The sequence below is a fragment of the Amia ocellicauda genome, chromosome 16, assembly GCF_036373705.1.
Source record: "Amia ocellicauda isolate fAmiCal2 chromosome 16, fAmiCal2.hap1, whole genome shotgun sequence".
Classification (NCBI taxonomy): Eukaryota; Metazoa; Chordata; class Actinopteri; order Amiiformes; family Amiidae; genus Amia; species Amia ocellicauda.
In genome coordinates this window covers 11,616,151-11,636,761 of record NC_089865.1, presented here as the reverse complement: position 1 = coordinate 11,636,761, position 20,611 = coordinate 11,616,151, and the positions used below count along the sequence as shown (strand labels likewise).

The following is a 20,611-nucleotide window of genomic DNA, read 5'->3' as shown; positions in this document are numbered from 1 at the left end:
TTTAAATGAAAAATAATAGAATACTGTCCCAATCTTTTGGTGCTCCAACAGAGACCCAGCTTACTATTTAAGCTACACCATGTTTTTTCAGAGAGTATAATTTGAAGGTATAGTCTGTATACAAGCATCACAGTGCAAAACGCTGTGGAAAAAATGCTTCAGATGTGAGTGACACTTGAAGTTGAAAATCGGTTATCTTTTAAGAGATGCCTAGAATATGTAATATATTCTTATATTTTCAAGTGGATTCAAATAAGAAAGTATCAAACTTGTCAAATACAGTGGAATAAAATAGGGAAATTGACAGAACATCCTATGCAATGTTTTCTTGTGGGTTTTATTAGTATTCTTATATCAAATGTTCAAGCTCTCTTCTCTCCAGCTGTATGACCTCAACTACACTGTAATAGGGGCTTGCCAGGAATGACAACAAAGATGACCATCACCATAAATATACTCTGAAAGGTGATTAATAGGGCATTGATACAAACTGATGATGATACATGCCTGGAGTTTACAGCTGAAATTGCCTGAAATTGTCAAAATGACAAGCACAGTTTAATGACAGAAGTCAGACTTCTGAAGCTTTTGAATGGTGTTGATGTGTTATAAGTGTTATATTGGTTATATGTGGGTGGTCTGAATGTTTATTTTCCTGTCTAGGTTTGGGAGGAAAAAGTCTAGCCTTTTTGCACGAGTATTGATACAAATTCTATATGTATGGTATTTGAATGACAAGTAATGAATTATAGTCACTGTCATTTGGGTCACGGAGGCTATAATATCTAGCTTCCTTGCAAATTACCTCTATAGTATTTTGCCTATTATTTCCAGGTCCTAAATAATGTATGTGAATTCTCAACACTGCAGTGGGGAGACCATTCGCTTTGCAGTGGGGAGACTAATGGCTTGTCTAGTTAATTCACAAAACCTACTGTCTGTTGAAAACCGTGATGTGGCCTCAGTGCTCCTTGCTTCAATGATTTGACCAGCTATTGTTTTCATATGTTTGGTTTTGACTGACATAGTTAGACAGAGAATGCCAATGGTAGTGACAGAGCACAGCACAATAACACACAATGTACACTGAAACTGCATTTGTGTTCAGCAGGTCACAGATCGCAATATGTAGTTCAGACAAATATGTGATCTCTGTATGCTAACTAGACAAGAGGTAGGAGGAATAAGAGCTAGTTTTCACGGACACGTCCTAAAGGGTGTATGCTTTTCAATTTGTTCAGGTGAAAATAAATCAAGGATTTAACTTTGGATTGTATAAAACCTGAAAACCATTCTGTAACTGAAACAATTATATCCTTCATTCATGATGAAAACACATCAGAAACACAAGGATTAAAACATGACACTCACTACATAAAAGCAATTCATCATTCGTTAACTATGTATGTCTGTCTATGCAAACAGTAGTCAGAATAATTAGAAATCACTTTATTCATGAATGTTGGCTTATACACGACCCCATGGATTGCAAAAATCTTAAATGGATGCACGTTCAACACAAGGAAAATCGTTTTTTCTTCCAAGAATCTGTCACAATAATGTAAGATATGATCTATATTGTGAGGGGATTCCTACATCCATAATTTAAAAACATATCACATTTTTGGTTACATGAAATGATGCACCTTATTTTTTATTTCTATTTGGATCAGAAGTAAGAAAGTAAGTCTATCTCACATCTATGGCATCTTACTATATTCTATAAACTAAACCCATCATGGGAAAATAAAGACAAAATATATATTCAAAGATCACAACCTGTTTATAAGAAAAGTTACACAAAAGTTTAACACTGAGCTAAAAGTAACAATGTTCAACAGGGTTTGCCTTATATCACTGTGCGTTACATTTCTATAATCTGGCTCCCCGTTGATGACTTGCTTTAATGCAGACTGCCTAACGTGCCAAAGGAAAATGGCAGCACAGAGGGAGAGTTAATTAAATTACTCCCGAGACATCTACCCGTAATCTCCCAGCTGGCTCGACTATGTGTTTCTCACATTCCTTCTGTAAGGACTGTTCCCTCCCTGAGAGACTGTCTGAGAAAGACACTGCAAAGCACAGACTCCAACAGCTGGGTTCACAGACCTAGATTTGCTCTAGTCTTGGATTACCTGACCTAAAATAACATGGATAGTTTCAGACTAGTGCTAATCTGAGTATGTGAAACCAGCCCTGAATGTCTGGATCACAAGGAAGCAAAACAGTCAAAGAAAATTACAAGTAGAGACAAAATGTATTTATAAGGAATAATAAATATAATCCTGTTTCCATTACGTTTTGAGCAGTTTAATAGTAAATGTTACTGTCTTTGTGTTAAATAAATAAGCACAGAAAAAACATCTATGTCAAACACACTGAAGATCATATTTTCAGAGATTTCTGCAATATCTCATAAAATCAGCTGACTTGTAGAAATATTAATTCAAAAATGTGGGTCTAAGCCAACACTTACCATTTTCTTGGTAAATGAAGTCTGGGCTGAGCTATAAAACATGAAACCTTTGGAAACATGATAAAGCAAGAATGCATTCCTGCCAGCTGGCTGTCCCAGACACCGCAGCCCTCTACAGCAGGAGCCCAATTCAATTGTTCATGTTACAGGGTGCAGGCTTTGATCACTTTCTGCATATCGTAATAGTTAATCAAGTCATTTTGATTAATCGACAAAAAATAAACCCTGGAGGCTAAACTTTAGTCAAGCAAATTAAAATAGTAATAATATACACAAATATCTCTTAAAATACGTCTCTTTACTTACAACAGCTTTTGTGAATTTGGTGAATTTCTATTAAGAAATTGTAGTTTTATTGACCATGTTTTCTTTACTGTAAATCCATATTTGCACGAGGTGTAGGAGTGCCCCTAGAACTCAAAAGAAAAAATACAGAACAAAAATAGATTTACCTCAAGAATCATAAGATCTAAGCTTGAGTAAGTGGATTACAACGGTTTTCTAAAATGGTTTATGAAACCATAAAGCCGGTACTTTCCTAAGAGGTAAGCTGAATGTGGTTATGATCATAAAGCTTAACACTGACAGCAGAGAGTTCAATATTGTTCAGAAAGGGTAGCATAAGGTCATCACTATTGGAAAACAAATAGTAAATCTGTACAAGATGAAGAGGATAAACAAAAATGTGCATGTTTCTGTATAGCAGAAAAGCTCTGTTTAAATTTGTTGAACAAATTTCCCTCTGAAATCTTCCCTCACACAATATATTCTAATTCACTGGAACATGGTCTAGGCACAGTCAGTAATGAACTGAATTGTGCGCATTTCTCCTTTCCACATAGTAATTGTAATTACAAAACTCTCAGAAGGTTACAGCTACAGAGTGTGTGTGTGTGTGTGTGTGTTGTAGACATAGCCAGCAATATAAATGTAAGTATTAACCAAAAAGATTAACGTAATATCTGATTTTAAAGCTAAAGGCTTGTACAGAACACGTGCAGTTGTTAAGAAGAAGACAGTGTCCATCATTATTGTAACATTAGACCAGGGCGTGTGAAGGCTTAGTCAGTTTGCAGATTAACATGATCCCAATGTGATTAATAATGAGAAAACTAAAGACAAGGCTACTAATGTTTCCTGGTTTAAACTCAATACATCTCTGGCTGGGTGCTTTTCTTACCTATGCTATAGGAATTATGCTGTAAGTAATATATATATATATATATATATATATATATATATATATATATATATAAAGGTTTTTTTGAGTTTTAAGGGTACTGTATGTAAGGTGGTTTTATCAAAACCAAAAACCACATCCTATGAATTATGATAAATTCTTTATCTCAATTCTCATTTTATTTAATGTTTGCTTTCACATTTTCATATGGTTAAGAGTCTATTCTTTGCTTTTTCTCGTTTGGGCTGACTAACTGCATATTGTTATTATTGGTTTTAGTAGAAGTACTAATAATTATGTATTTACAATGATGAATACATTCCTAATATGGTGACTGTCGTGCTCTGTAGATACAGTATTCATTTGTACAATGTGGGGAAGTAGTGGTAGTTGATGGAGAACTGAACACACCCTCGAAACAATTTAACTTTCCTTAAAAGCACTTTAGGAGACAGCCAGTACTTACTGCTGCCCCCAGTACTGTCATTATGGTGTAAGAAATACAGTGTATCCTGACCAATACATAAGAAAAGCAGCTCCTGGGAAGTTTAGTGGGGCTCTCACATTCACGCTGATGACTTCATAAAGCATGAACTGTCGTTTTTGATGTACAATGTTTTAAAAAGTCTCACAGGCAAAACTTGAAACAAACAATCTTAAGTAATGAGCAATTTACAAACATGCCACAAATAACACAACCAGGGAGAGGATAGGTGGCTGCTATTTTCAGTTGCTAAATACTTCCTTGGGTATCTATTTCATGCTGTGTTTTGCATTCCTAATACAAGACATAATGCCTCAAGTCATTTTAAGCTAGGGTTCCCCCCTTTCTTCTGAATAAAGCCCACACAACAAACAAGTAACACTTTTCGATGCACACAAATACTCCTAAACTGTCTCCATTCAACTCAAAACTATAACTACGTGCCTCACACTGCTGAGTGTATAAATAATCTGAATTGATAAGCCATTGCAGGCACTGTGTGATTGTGCCCACTTTTTCATGCCATCCCCCATGGAGGGCTCTTACAGAATACATTGCCATTCTGTCCCTGTTCGAGTCGTGTGGCTAAACAATGAAATGTATCATTGCAAATCAATAAATCATCTGCTAACAAAAAGGCATTGTTGTGTTCCAACCGAAAGGCATGAACAAAGAATACGCTTTCGCCTCCTAGTGACAGATACAACTCACAACCCCCACCATGCTAGGCCAAGTGGATCGCGTTGTCACGACATGATACCGCTCGCAACATTACGTGTGAGTTAGCCCGTAGTAAACACCGCGTCCCTTTACACATGCGAAGCCCCACTGCTTTGCATCCGACTGACACACGTCGCGCTGCCCAGGTCGGGGTGTTTGCACGGACCCAGAAGAGAAACACGTTGCCAGCTCCTGCGATTGCTACACCGCTGCCTGCCTGTCTGAAGCGACACTTTATTACACGCACCCTACTTTGTGCAGCTCTACTGCTACTTGTCTACTCTTGCACTGTTTCTAAGCATGCACAGGCAGCTCACCCAACTCCCAACTTACCGTTCAAACACCAGGCGGATCATGAAGATGCAGAAAGCCAAAGGAAACGCCAGATACAGATCCTCGGCTTGCGGGAAGGTCGCCTCGTCTGTGTTTTTCAGGTCTGCCCAGGTTACATTGTGTGGCAGCCAGAATCTCTCGTTCCAGAACCAGGCTAGTATACCTGCCATTTTCCGGCTGGGTTAGAGGTCCTGTCGCTCGGCTCTGCTGTATCGTGATCGTCCCTGGTCCTCAGTGGTGGGTAACGTTTGAGTTGCAGTGGTCTGATCTGTGCAGGTCTTGCCTGTGATGTGATCAGTTTCAGCACCGCCCGTTGGCTTTCTCCTTTCTTTCTCCTCCTCTCCTTCTCCGATGCTGTGGGGAAGTGGGCTCTGTCAGACGCCATCCACTCCTGCACACATGATTGGTGCAATGAGATGTCACACATTCAGAGCAACATCTACAAAAGGTGTGCACACAGGAACCCGCCGCTCCGTATCCACAACGGATAGATAGATGCACACCACGCATGTGGCTATATGGGTGTCACACATGTATAGTATGGTCTGCAATTACTGGGCACATAATTACAATGAGTGACTTGAGTGTTTTGACTGTTTTACATTATGATGATGATGCTTAATAATAAGAATAGTGGTAGGTAGTAATATTATACTGTTTATATCATTTGGGGGAGAAGTAGGTTCATTTTTCATTATATGCATTATGGACATGTCCCAAATAGGAGAAAACAAATGCCTGTATTCTTTAATATGAAGAATTGGGAGCAAGTGCCATGTGCCTTAAAAATGGGAATGCAATTGTGTACATGCATGCATTAAAAGAGCAATGTTTAAAAAGTGTGTGCTCCAGTGTTTAAAAGGGCATTTTGCAGACATGTTTGTATTTTAGTCCTGGTATTTATTGAGAAGTTTCCATTAAATTCAATTTTTGGCAGCAGATGTTTTCTATTGACGGATGAATTCAGAATGAATCCAGTCTGCAGTGTTTTATGAAAATTATTTGTTGTAAAAAATATATATATATCAGATGTGTATGTTAGGTGTTTATTTACCCAAGGAGTAGGCATATGTACTTTATTTTCTGATACATATTCAAGGTATCTGTGTATTAGTTGTAGGTAACACTATCAGCATGATTTTCCAAAGGGTTTGTGGCAAAGTGATTTTTAAAACCCTTATGTGTGTCATTAAAACATTTCATTTATGTCTGTCCAGGAGCAGAAAGCAGATATTTTACATTTTAAATAAATCGTGTGAAAGGAGTTTCTCAAGTTACCTAAAAGGTTTTATTAATTACTTGGCAACCATCTTTTTAGTTTAACCTTTTTGAAGATCACACTACATAGGGTTTACATATTTAATTTAACAAAATCAGAATGAACTGATTAGTCTGTAATAATTATCTATATTATATATTATCTATATGCCAACAGAAATGGTTTTGCTTCATTTTATAGGTTATGTTGCCCTCTGCTGGACTTTCACTGATATGTTTTAAAGATGCTCTTTCATTTAAGATTATTTGTCAAAAAATAAAGAGAAATAAGAAATTAGTCCATCTTGTGAATGAGATTTTTTAATATTCACTTAGTGTACCAGCACATCTGGGCCAGGGTGGTAAAACATGTCTGTTTATTTGATGGGTGTATGTGATGTGGAAAGATCAATGATTATTGATAGTGATCTTGCACTGCAGAAATCAGTTTCCTGTGTCAGTAATGAAAGGTATGACATTGAATTCAGTTTTTGAAAATGGATGGGATTAGTTAAATTCTTAGATTGGTGAGAAACAAATGCAGAATAGATACAGCATATGAAAATAATTTAGCATTTGGGGGTCGATATGTGTGTGAGTCTGTGATGTGGGGGGCAAGGGGTCCAACGCACAGACATGTGTTATTATAATATTCTTGATCATTAAACTGAAAATATACAAGAACTATCGTTTAATATTATATTCTTGATCATAAAACTGAAAATATACAAGAACTATCGTGTATCTTTAAAGTGATGTTCTGAAGGGTTAATTGTAAGGCAATATAAGGAAGGACAGATTAATAATTGATGTGGGTTTGGAATACACTTTTGAACCAAGCTTTGACATTTCCAATAGTCATTTGTATGATTTACTGGATAAACAGTTTTTTTGAGATAGAGCCCTGTCTTATTAGGTAATCCATCCTATGTAATGAAACACTTAAAAGTGTGATCTGATGTCCGGTAACGATGGGTGTCAATAAGTGTACAGTTGTAGTAGTTGAAAGTATTCACACCCTTCATTTCAAACAAGAAAGGGAGTGTTTCATTTCACTTCCCAGTGCAATGATTTTTATGCACACAAGTTACACATCCCTATTACTTTAGATCAACCACTTACAGCCTAGAGAGAACATGACACTACATGTGTTCAAAAAGCTCTTAACTCTTATACATAGGTTATAGCTGAATTAATGTATCACACTAAGCAAAAAAAACAAACAAAAAAAAAACGGTGTGAATACTTGCAACTACAATTTGTCTGAAAATCACATATACTTGAGGAAGCTTTGGAAGTGAATCAGAGATGCTGCTGTCCTGACAGCTCCACTTTGACATGCATGTTTAATTTTCACAGGGCTTCAGCATTACATAACGGGGGAAGACAAACACATATAATGCATGTTACACCAGAACCAACTCCTGAATCCATTTGGGCCTAACAATGCCTGCATCATGACACTGACCAAAGCGAGTAAAATAAGATGCAAATGAGAGAAACCGTGCAATAAGCCGGTGTGTGCTCGGTGTCGGCGGGCTGTGCTGTGTGCCGGATGTCTGTGCGGCGGGCGGTAGTGATCCCGCAGTGGGTCACACTGAGTCGGGGAGGAGGAGGTGAGGCGGCGAAGTTTTGCAGTCGGAGGTCGTTCGGCATCTGAGCAGCAGCAGCAGCAGCAGCAGCATCATGGCGGAGCAGAGCGATTCCCCGGTTCAGGTCCCAAACCCTGCGCCGGTGCCGACGACGAGCTGGCCCATCACCCGGGAGTCCTACGAGCTCCAGGAGGTTATCGGTGAGTGTCCACACGACGTACTTACCGGAGGGGTGAAACGGGTGGGAGTGAGAGACGACCGGTGCCGGGCTGTGGGAAAGGACGATACAGGCCTACCGGCTTTTTCGCTGCCACAGCCAGCGCCGCTCCGGCTTGTTCAGCCTCAGCACAGGGTTGCACTGCGGATGTCAGCAGCCGCAGTTGTCTCTTTTTAATAGTTTATTTTTTACAACCACGGGTTCGCTTTTGAGCTGACGGAATATATTCGTTTGGACATGATATTGTTTTGAAACGGAGTTGTCATTTTGGGGGAATGTATTGCTTTTGTAGGGGATAGGCTTTTTCAGTAGTAGCAGTAGTAGTAGTGATGCTTTTTCAAAAGGGACACGTCTCTGGTTCACCATCAGCGCAGACAGGATGTATCCAGATGTAATGGACGGTGTTTTTATTTTATTTTATTTTATTTTATTTTATTTTATTCACAATATCATTTCTACACTCTGAAATCACTCCGGCACGCCAGCCGCGGTGCTGTCGCGTTTGAAATGATGGAGAGAGCTGGTGGGTTTACGAGGGGGAAGCTGATGCCTTCATATTAAAGAAAGACAAGCAGGCAAACACACACAACAGGCCAAGTTTGCAGTGAAGGGCACCGCGCTGGGTGTCATTTTAAGATGAAGTTGGGGGTGTCTGCAGCAGCCAAGGGAAACAAGAGCTGGCATTGAGTCGCAGAGAAGTGGTCAAGTGTTTCGGTGTGAAGCGGCACAGACGGAAAGTTGTTTTCTGTAGTTGAAGGAGAAGGGTTTTTTTTTTTTAAGAAGTGTGACATTTCCTTGCATGCAGTGTGGTAGCAGCGCACTGCCAGTTTGTAAGACAATGCTACTGTTTTTACAGTGAGATGCTGATGCATGTTTATGTTTTCTTGCTGGGGATACACATCATACTTCTGAGTAATGGCTGTCATGTAGCACATTGCATCTCTGCAGCCCAGGGAGCTGATTCTGGCAGGTTGGCTGTTACATTTCCCTGTTGTCGCTTCTCCTGCAGGGCACTGTCTGAGACCCGACACTCCCTCTGCTGGTCGTGCTCTGCATTGCCTCTCCTGAGCTGATTTGTTTCAAGTTCAAGTCCTTTCAAGTTGCATTTTCCACTTCTATGCTTTGCCAAGTAAATTCCTATATTAGTTACATACCTTGAGACTAATTTACATCCTTTTACCTACACATTCCCTCCTCCTGTGATAACATTGATACTAGTACTCCTTTCAGTGTGTGAAACACATTTATTCAAGAGGACTGTTATCTCAAGGTTAATACTTTTCAGTGACGTTTTATAACGTTTTCCAAAAAGGGTAATGAAGTTATTCTGTGTTATTAGTGAAAATCTGCCTTTTAACCGACTTTAACCTGTTAATTGATATTGGTTTGTTTAGCTGCGAAGGAGTAGTAGTTGTGTAGGCAGAACAGAAAATGTGTGTATTCAATCCAGTTGTTCACATTGTACAATAATTAACGTAGAAATACATTTTTGAATGTTGTTTTCAGAGAAAGATAATAGCAGAAGCAATGCATAAAATCAATGTTTCTGTACAGCTGAGTGTTTTAAGATAATTCAGTGCAGATAACTGTGTGCCCTCAATATTACCCTGGTGCTAATTTGTCATCCATTTTCTGCAGTCTCAAATGTTATGCTTTCCTGATCCCCACTTATCTGTCACGGACAGTTGTTAATGTGCATGCTGTGTCAAACAGTTGCTTACTGTGTGAATAATTATGCTGTGTCCTGCACTCTGCATCGTTTATAAGTATTTGAGAAGGTCCAGTTTTAAATGAAAATGGTCTGGAATTAACCAAAACAAAAATGCATAATAAAGTAATAAGTCATATTGTTAAGCAAGGGTTGTTATTACTATTGCAACTCTATCACTCAAACTCTTCATTTCCATCTGAAATTAACAGAAACTAAACCTAAAAATAATCAAACAGGGAAATAAATAAATAGCCTTTATCATAATCATCATCATCATCATAGTTTATAGATTTATAGTATATTATTTAATCTTCCTATCTTTTATGTGGTCATTTTAATTTTAAATAAATTGTGGCCAATTTGTTTTTCTGTCTGCTCTTGTTATTCCAAGCATACATCTTCCCATGCTTCTTTGTGTTGTACATAGTTTCTGTGACATGTCTGTGTTTAGTGTCCAGGTTTCAGAGCCCTAAGTGAGCATTGAGACTGGAAACAAACATATCTTTCAGCAAATATCATAGCTAAAAACAAATATATACTACTGTTACCAAAAACAAACAGGAGAGGACATGGGAAGTACCTACAATATTGAATAGCTTCTTGAATGGAGAATTAAGCAACTCATGTCAGATATGTAAGTTAAATAATTTAAATTACTTGGTACTGTATAGACTTTTAGCCTATTGTAAGTTTTCTGTGGTGAATTACTGTGATAAAGAATGTGTTGAACAATTGTAAAGAAGAGATGTTGTAGACTATGGCATTTACAGGCCTTATAAGTAATCTGCACATGTGTACAAGCTAATTCATGGGTAATTATGTACACGAGCTTGGGTATGACAAATCATCAGGAGTCATTTATATATCTGATTCTAACTGCACAAGAAGTCATTTTTCTAGTAGGTTGTACAATGTCTTTGCACAAAAGTGCTTAATTTGTGCTTTGGCTGCAGCAATTTAATTGTGTTGTCATTAATTTAACTCAGCTTGGCACTCTCTCTCTTCTGCTGTGTTTCTTCTACAGTTTCTGAGCCTTTTTATTTTAAAAAAGTGCTTTGTCTTTCCACCTGCAGGTAGTGGTGCCACGGCTGTTGTGCAGGCCGCACTTTGCAAACCAAGACAGGAACGCGTCGCAATAAAGCGCATTAATCTGGAGAAATGCCAGACAAGTATGGATGAGCTGTTGGTGGGTATTTATGAATATATTATTGTTCTTCAATGTGTTTCAAAGTGGATACTATTATCACTCCTGAATTGGTATTTGAGTTGACTCTGTTTGGTTAATATAATTATGAACAGGATGGAGTAGTGCTCAGCAGAATCGAGGAATGTAATTGGATTTTGAGCACACTATAAAACAGTTGCAAGCTTTTTCCGTTTTTAGATGAGTCTGTGTCGGGAACATCTACTCTACTTTTCTTGTGTCTATTAATATGGTGTCGTCTAGATAGTTGTACTCCATGGTAGGTGTTTTGAAAGCTGTTCCCGGAAGACCCAGGTGCCTTCAGGTTTTTCTCCCAACTTTGTTCTTGGTTATAGTGGAGGTTGGTGTATCTGTTGTCTCATAATCCTGCTGTAGTGTTCCTGCTCTTGGGTTTCATGGCAAGCTCTGAACAGTGAGAACAGTCCTGCTGAGCTCTTCACCTTTAATGCCCATCAGTTGCAGGGTAGGTCTTAATTGGCTGAGCGTTGCCATGACACAGCTGAGTGTGGTGCAGAATGGGTGCCTCATCGATCTGCTCCACAGGACTGGCCGATGTCGATATTTACCCTGTCTCAGTGCGAACGTTTAATGGCAGTGGCTGTAGACTAACAAGAGGGAACTGTGAGTGGATGTATAAATAGGGGGAAACCATTTTCAGATATTTAGGGGGGAGAACAGGATGAAAAGGTGCAGAATTTCATTATTCACGGTAAATTCAAAGTGTTTCAAGTTGAAGCAATACTGAAAATAAATGTCAAATTGAAACGCCTTTCCTTTTATAACAGAAAGAGATCCAAGCAATGAGCCAGTGCAACCATCCGAATGTAGTAACTTACTACACATCGTTTGTCGTCAAAGATGAGCTGTGGCTGGTTATGAAGTTACTGAGTGGGGGTGAGTGTTGGTTTAATATTGATTGTTTTCATTTTGTCATTGTGTTGTACCAAGAATCTTTCACCTTAATAGTAATAAAACGTCAGCGTAAGCAGAATTCTTCAAATGTTTAGTTTTTCTTGAACATCTGAGAGACTAAAAATCATTTCTGAAATTAATCTATATCACTTCAAGTCATTAAGTAATGCATTCTGGCGCACCGTGATGAATCCTGGAGTCATTGACTTTCGAGATTGCCGGCAGCTGCCTGGCTTACACTCTGTAGACAGTTATGAGGTAGAGTCACAAAGGACTTGGCTATTAACTGTCTCTGCAGAGGTGCTGTAGACAATGACATTTACAGGCCTTATAAATAATCTGGTCATGTGTACTTGCTAATTCATGGGTAATTATGTACATGAGCTCAGGTATGACAAATCATCAGAGGTTTAAGTCAATTATACAGACTTAAGACGGGTTATTTATATATCCGGTTCTATAAAATGTAGCTACACTCTTACGGCACAAGAAGTGATTTTTCCAGCAGGTTGTAACATTTGTAAACACAAAGCGCTTCTTATTGTGCTTTGGGTGTCTGCCAATTTCTGAATCAAATTCTCAGAGTGGTTGCTTAAAGCAGTATCAAGTGGCATTATGTTTTATTATGTCACAAATGTGTGGAAATAGCCCATCTTAGTTAGGCTTGAGAGAAAATACTTACAAATGCTCAAGTTGTCACAGTGATGCATGTAGACATTTAAATAAAATAAAATGATGGTCTTACATAAGTATTATTTCTTCATGAAACCTTTGTTTAGGATCAATGTTGGACATTATAAAGTACATATTCAGCAAGGGGGAGCATAAAAATGGAGTCCTCGATGAACCGATTATAGCAACAATTTTGAAGGAAGTGCTCGAAGGTTTAGACTACCTTCACCGAAATGGACAAATTCACAGGTAAGTGCATTTTACTTGTTTTAGTTATCGCCTGCCTGTTTGTAATAAACACAAATAAACATTTTAGTCTCTCTTGAACTAGACTCTATAATAAATAGGTAAAACAAATCATTTAAAATCCTTTGAAACTGAAAAGTCTGCATTTATGTGAATTTTAAGTCGCTTTTTTGTAGTAGTATTCTGATTTTATTAGGAAAACAATGTATGTCATATCTTACAGAGTGTTTGATCTCTATATATTTAAAAACATAAAAGCACCCTATTTCTTCATTAAGCTTGTTTAGATTTACTTACCACAGAAATGATTTTTGATATTTGATAACGGCCAACTATGGCTGATGATTTGTATGTAACATTATTTTGTTTGTGTGAGTGTAATAAAATATACTGCTCTGAGTTCCAGCAATGCGAGACACCTAACTAAGACTTTTTTTTTCAATGTATCTTTAGAGATGTGAAAGCTGGGAATATTCTGCTGGGGGAGGATGGTTCAGTGCAAATAGCAGGTCTGTTCTCAATGTTAAACTGAACAGCAGTAGCTGCCATAAATGAATTATTTGTTAATCATAATCATAATAATTATTTGGAATCATTGTCCTTCATTTTACCTATGCAATGCAGTAGATACTCAATACTCAATGCCATTTCTGTGTGCCAAAATTACAATTTAACTGCGTGTGCAATCTGAATGAGAAAACACATTAAAATACATTGCTTCTCTGCCTGGAAAAGGGAAAGTCCTATAAAACTGCACATCATGTTATTCTAGATCTATCATCAAACAGGCAGCAAAAGGTGTTGTTACTAAAATATGCATAGCTACCTCTGTTGTAAACTTTATTGGCACAATAATTTCTTCTTCAAAGGGCAGCTTTGCAATTGCTTGCATGGTTAGTAAAATAAATCCCTACATAATCCATGGAAATTGCTTGAAGTTGCATATTGTTTACTTACACTAACTTACACTGTTTCCATTTCCATAATGTTTAATAATTTTTAATCCTTATGTCATGTGTTATTGTGTTAGGAGTCTAAAATGGGGTTTTAATGAGAGATTTTCTAGAAAAAGCCCTGCTTGTAAAATGTTGTTACAGTCTGAATATTAATGGGAACAAAAGCATATTTGTAAAGGTTGTGTTCTCTGTGACAGTTTACAGTGTTACTTACATTTGTTTATATTGCTCATTCTTCATTGTCTTCTGTGCAATTTAACAATCAGTTTTAAGTCAACAACGTTTATGATTACTGGCAAACTCAGGCAATGACACTTGAAGAAAGTATTTTTTTAACAGTGTCCACATAACCCTACTGTATTTCACAATCAATACAGACTTTTGTGTCAAAATAAATAATGTCTTAAGGGTTTTGAAGATTTCTCATCTTTCTAACATTGTTAGTGTGTGGAATTGTGTAATATGCAAAAGTATACAGTTCCCCTTAAACCTATGAAAAAAGCACCCCCTTACTTAATTTGTAGGATTTACTTTTTATGAAAACTGTGTGATTTTGGGGATTCATGGGAAAGAAGAGAACAACATGGGAGTAGCTTTCTGTTGATGTAGCAGAGATTGCTAGAGTCTGAATATTTTTGAAGACTGTGTTTAGAATTTAGACTGTATTCTTGTTAAATTAACTTTTGGTTATGATGTATTGTATCCGTTTATGTTATTGACTACTAAAATACATTTACACAGTGTAGTAGTTTCTGAACAGTATGAAATGTGCTGTACTCATTAAAATGACAAAAATATAAACGCATCATGCAAGAAATTCAAAGATTTTACTGAGTTACAGTTCTTATAAAGTAATCAGTCAATTGAAATAAATTACTTAGGCCCTAATCTATGGATTTCAAGTGTTACGTTTTGAGGGAGTGTGCGATAGTTGCAAAGTTCTGCACAATATTTTAGAAAAAACCTTTTTGTGCGTATGGAAAGTTTTTGTTATCTTTCATTTCAGCTCATGAAACATGGGACCAACACTTTACATGTGGCGTTTATATTTTTGTTCAGTATATATACAAACATAATTAAACTAAAATTATTTCTTACCTTTTAGATTTTGGAGTTAGTGCATTCTTAGCCACAGGAGGGGATGTTACTAGAAACAAAGTTCGAAAAACCTTTGTTGGGACTCCATGTTGGATGGCACCTGAAGTCATGGAACAGGTGAAGTAGTCGTGCATCCATAAGTCAATTTAATAATGCCACCCCAAGCATAAGGACATTCAGAACTAAACCGCATTGTTTTTTGTATTTGTTTTATTTTTCTGCGCAGGTCCGGGGCTATGACTTCAAAGCAGACATTTGGAGCTTTGGGATTACAGCCATTGAATTGGCAACAGGGGCTGCACCCTATCACAGATACCCACCTATGAAGGTACAGACAGTTGTGACAGCATACATACATGTAAACAGTTAGTTTTGTTTGCATTGATGTTACCTGTGACCATGAAAGACTGCTTATTTGATGTCTGTGTTGTTTCATTGAAAAATGCATGTGTTGTGATCCTTTTTGTTTTTATTCTTTTTATTTCCAGGTTTTAATGTTAACATTACAAAATGATCCTCCTACTTTAGAAACAGGCGTGGAGGACAAAGAAATGTTAAAAAAGTATGGAAAATCTTTTAGGAAATTAATTACACTGTGCCTTCAGAAGGACCCTACTAAGAGGTTTGCAGTTTTACATGACTTTATCTATCCAATGATCTTGAACACTAAGATGCATTCTATTGAACAGGCTACTTATGTGGTTAAATGAACATTTAATCTATAGTTATTCTGTACTTTGTATATCTATATTTAATCTATACTTCATTGCACAACTACATTTTCTTGCACTAATTAATCTTGCATGTAAGTCATCTATAACAGTGATGCATTAGACAGCGTAGTGCCCAGGTCAGATAAATAATGCATGAGAGTTTATACTCAAGTGACTTAAAAGAATTTGAGTCTGCATTGGTTGAGGTTTGCAGTAATGAACCGTCTGTACTAGCTTGCATGGGTACTGCTTTGTATCACAAAATTTAATGCAGAGCAACATGTACCATAGTGTTCAGTGGCAACATAAAACAATAACACATTTGAGTCTGAAATTCTTAAAGTTCCCTTATAGTATTTTTAACACAATTGCATACAAATCAGCAATTGCAGCACATTTTCTCAGTATATGGTTTGACATATATATTTATATTTGTACATGTGAGTGTAAATGTATGTGTGTGTGTGTGTGTATGTGTGTGTGTGCATGGTTGTGTGTGAATTGTATCTTTTTAAATCTGACACAATTTATAATTGTTGAAAAATCTCCTGTTTTCTGTCAGATTTCATTAATGGGCTTCAAGCAAATTGCTTAAGTTTGATTTCATACAGTGCCATAATTGCTAATATGTTTTGCATTTGTGCTAATTTCTATTTCATGAATAATGCATACCAAATAAGCATATAACTTAAATTGATAAATTAACCAAACCTCTCCTAATACAGCACACATATGTAGATTAACTTCCTGAAATGCTTTCTTAAAGTGGCATTATACTTGCAAATATCAGGATCTAAATTTCAGTGACTTGTGTATTGTTTAAAGAGAATCATATTTGAATGTGTTTCATACATTTGTTTTTTTTAGGCCAACAGCAGCTGAGCTTTTGAAATGCAAATTCTTCCAGAAAGCCAAGGTATAAATTCTTCTTTAAAGTCCAACAGTTATATTTACGTTTCAACACATTCCTTTGTTACTAATCTTCTTAACCTGCTGTTTTTGTTTTTCAGAACAGAGAGTATTTGATTGAAAAACTGCTACATAAAGCACCGAATATAGCCCAAAGAGCTAAAAAGGTAATATTAAAAAATACTGTGTGTATCGCCGTTTTGTGCAATTATCCAGACATTGTACGAATTGTGCATTAACAAGCCAGAAAGCATGCCATTATGACATCAATTCAGCTGTGAACCCATTGTATCAAAGTCAACATATAGTTACACCTTAGTTGTGTAAGTTTGATTCACCTGAATCAAATGTTTATTTGCAAAATGTAGTGCATACACTTAGTAGAAGCATTCTCTTTCCCCACTATTTAGGGGATTTCTGGCATACCGTATTAGACTTATGAAACTATGTCTGTGAACCTGATGTCATATTTTCCAAGATAAGTTAAATGTTTCTCAAGAAATTATGATATTTATCAGTGGTGGCAAAAGAAATTCCTGTCATACTGCTGACTGCATAGTAGAATGCACATTGAGATATGCAGCACATTTTTAAACCTGTCTTCAGGTATGTCAGCTGGAAAATCTTTCCTTAAACCACTATGCTATCCTGATTTGAGTTGAATACCCCAGTCAGTTATTTGGCATCCATATTCAGTTTTTGAGAGGCGTTATAAATAACCTAACCAAAGGATGACAATATAGAAAAACCTTCTTGAATTGGTAGAAGACATGCTGCACTTTGACTCCTCCAAAGAGTAACGGTGACGGGACATGCGACGGTAATGATTGCTGACTACGATTTTTCCAGAGAAATAAACCACATTCAGGTCAACAAATGTGACTTGATCAGTGCTGCCAGGAAAGGGGCTGAAAATGTTAAATGACAGAGTTTTTAGACATTTGTGCACACACCCCTGCTATTTTTAGTGTTTCATGCATGCATGGACCTTACAGCAAACTTTGCAAGAGTGGGGGCTCTTTGCCAGACTGGTAAGTGGCAGCCCCTGCTGACCATGGTGATTATGAAGAGTTGGTTAGATTGTGGGATGAACAAAATGGACTGGACAGTTTAGGCCAGTTTAAATTCTCAAGAGCAGGGCAAGCCTCAACCACAGTGATGCTGAAGTATGACTGATCACAGGTCCCTTCTGGGCTGGACAGCAGTGTGGGGGTCTGCTATCGTGTGCTACATTTTATGTATCTGATGTAGGGTGTCAGAAAAATATACTTTTGTGCTTTGGAACAATAAGTGTGAACTCGAGTGTGAAAATATTTATTCGTGAGGAAAGGGGAGGAGATTTGGGAAAATACTCCAAATCTAATCCTATTTCATGTGATATGAATAGAGTGTACCTGCTGTATTTGAAATCAGAATCACTGCTAACCATTTCTAAAGTGAAATCTTGGTGTAGTTTTTATGTTAAAATAAGACATTGCAATGTCTTCCTAAATATAAAAGTGTTTTTTAATGAACACATCAGCAAGTATAGAGCAATAAAATAAAATGCAATAAATATGAACCCAAAGACTAGCAGAGTTAATCCAGAATGCATGAATAATAAAATGCTAGTTGCATACAGTGCATCCGGAAAGTATTCACAACGCTTCACTTTTTCCACATTTTGTGATGTTACAGCCTTATTCCAAAATGGATTAAATTAATTATTTTCCTAAAAATTCTACAAACAATACCCTATAATGACAACGTGAAAGAAGTTTGTTTGAAATCTTTGCAAATTTATTAAAAATAAAAAACAGAAAAAGCACATGTACATAAGTATTCACAGCCTTTACTCAATAATTTGTTGAAGCACCTTTGCACCAATTACAGCCTCAAGTCTTTTTGAGTATGATGATACAAGCTTGGCACACCTATTTTTGGGCAGTTTCTCCCATTCTTCTTTGTAGGACCTCTCAAGCTCCATCAGGTTGGATGGGGAGCGTCAGTGCACAGCCATTTTCAGATCTCTCCAGAGATGTTCAGTCAGGTTCAAGTCTGTCCTTGAGTGGCCCAGCCAGAGCCCATTCACAGAGTTGTCCTGTAGCCACTCCTTTGTTATCTTGGCTGTGTGCTTAGGGTCATTGTCCTGTTGGAAGATGAACCTTCGCCCCAGTCTGAGGTCCAGTGTGCTCTGGAGCAGGTTTTCATCAAGGATGTCTCTGTACATTGCTACATTCATCTTTCCCTCGATCCTGACTAGTCTCCCAGTTCCTGCCGCTGAAAAACATCCCCACAGCATGATGCTGCCACCACCATGCTTCACAGTAGGGATGGTATTAGCCAGGTGATGAGCGGTGCCTGGTTTCCTCCAGACATGAGTTCAATCTTTGTTTCATCAGACCAGAGAATTTTGTTTCTCATGGTCTGAGAGTCCTTCAGCTGCCTTTTGGCAAACTCCATGCAGGCTGTCATGTGCCTTTTACTGAGGAGTGGCTTCCGTCTGGCCACTCTACCATACAGGCCTGATTGGTGGAGTGCTGCAGAGATGGTTGTGCTTCTGGAAGGTTCTCCTCTCTCCACAGAGACACGCTGGAGCTCTGTCAGAGTGACCATCGGGTTCTTGGTCTCCTCCCTGACTAAGGCCCTTCTCCCCCGATCGCTCAGTTTGGCCGGGCGGCCAGCTCTAGGAAGAGTCCTGGTGGTTCCAAACTTCTTCCATTTACAGATGATGGAGGCCACTGTGCTCATTGGGACCTTCAATGCTGCAGACATTTTTCTGTACCCTTCCCCAGATCTGTGCCTCGATACAATCCTGTCTCGGAGGTCTACAGACAATTCCTTGGACTTCATGGCTTGGTTTGTGCTCTGACATGCACTGTTAACTGTGGGACCTTATATAGACAGGTGTGTGCCTTTCCAAATCATGTCCAATCAACTGAATTTACCACAGGTGGACTCCAATCAAGTTGTAGAAACATCTCAAGGATGATCAGTGGAAACAGGATGTACCTGAGCTCAATTTTGATTGTCATGGCAAAGTCTGTGAATACTTATATACATGTGCTTTTTTTGTTTTTTATTTTTGATAAATTTGCAAAGATTTCAAACAAACTTCTTTCACGTTGTCATTATGTGGTATTGTTTGTAGAATTTTGAGGAAAATAATGAATTTAATCCATTTTGGAATAAGGCTGTAACATAACAAAATGTGGAAAAAGTGAAGCGCTGTGAATACTTTCCGGATGCACTGTAACATCTAACACACAATTGATCTGTGAAGATTAGCTGACTTGAGAAAACACCTTAAAGGCCACGGTGTTTAATTTTAATTTGGACAAAGTGGTCTCTACATGGTTTTGTTCTACATGGATATCCAAAAGATCAATAAGCTAATGGAAAAAATGAAAACTCTTCAAATAGGCGATGTTGCAGTTAGCATTTAAATGTAATTAAATTTGGACAGCTTGATGTAGGGTAGGAGAATGTCATTGAAGGGGAAGTCATTTTCCTGTGAAGATTGTAAACCAAGATGGAGTACAAGGAATTTGGACACCTCACAGTTTTTCTGAAGATGAAAATAAGATGGTGCTGTGAAAGTGATTGTGATTGTGTACGTTTAACGATGCAGATATGACATTTATTCCCCTAGAACATTTAATTTTGCATTTTCAGTGTTGTAACATTTACTGCTACTATAGTGGATTAAAATCCCGGAGACCCAGCACACATTAAGTAGACTTGATGAACTCCATCTAGTGTTTCACTGTCCTTGTCAATCACATCCGAAACGTTCTATAAAAACATGTCGACCACTAAACAAGTGCAGAAAAAATGTCCCTTTGAAATCTTCATGAATTTAGTGCTTTGATGGTTCGAAGACAATTTAGAATTTTTTAGAGGCTTCATAATAACTGCAATCAGCACGTTCCTCCTAATGTAGTATTTGTGG

The 20,611-nt window shown here is 37.7% G+C and overlaps 2 protein-coding genes across 4 annotated transcripts in view; one reads left to right on the top strand and one right to left on the bottom strand.

The window, feature by feature from the left end:
- cers6 (ceramide synthase 6) overlaps nucleotides 1-5,628 on the bottom strand; it is a 38,697-nt gene extending 33,069 nt beyond the window's left edge. Inside the window, exon 1 of one of the 2 annotated variants that reach the window (XM_066688672.1) lies at nucleotides 5,194-5,628. In XM_066688672.1, the coding sequence (XP_066544769.1) occupies nucleotides 5,194-5,363 (170 nt within the window). In that variant the 5' untranslated portion in view covers nucleotides 5,364-5,628. The remainder of the gene's footprint in view (nucleotides 1-5,193) is intronic. The other variant, XM_066688673.1, reaches the window with a different exon arrangement.
- Nucleotides 5,629-7,944: 2,316 nt separating this feature from the next.
- Nucleotides 7,945-20,611, top strand: part of stk39 (serine threonine kinase 39) — a 37,077-nt gene continuing 24,410 nt past the window's right edge. The window contains exons 1-10 of one of the 2 annotated variants that reach the window (XM_066688670.1): nucleotides 7,945-8,242; nucleotides 11,044-11,156; nucleotides 11,960-12,068; nucleotides 12,866-13,007; nucleotides 13,458-13,513; nucleotides 15,066-15,175; nucleotides 15,285-15,386; nucleotides 15,547-15,680; nucleotides 16,639-16,687; nucleotides 16,782-16,847. In XM_066688670.1, the coding sequence (XP_066544767.1) occupies nucleotides 8,137-8,242; nucleotides 11,044-11,156; nucleotides 11,960-12,068; nucleotides 12,866-13,007; nucleotides 13,458-13,513; nucleotides 15,066-15,175; nucleotides 15,285-15,386; nucleotides 15,547-15,680; nucleotides 16,639-16,687; nucleotides 16,782-16,847 (987 nt within the window). In that variant the 5' untranslated portion in view covers nucleotides 7,945-8,136. The remainder of the gene's footprint in view (nucleotides 8,243-11,043; nucleotides 11,157-11,959; nucleotides 12,069-12,865; nucleotides 13,008-13,457; nucleotides 13,514-15,065; nucleotides 15,176-15,284; nucleotides 15,387-15,546; nucleotides 15,681-16,638; nucleotides 16,688-16,781; nucleotides 16,848-20,611) is intronic. The other variant, XM_066688671.1, reaches the window with a different exon arrangement.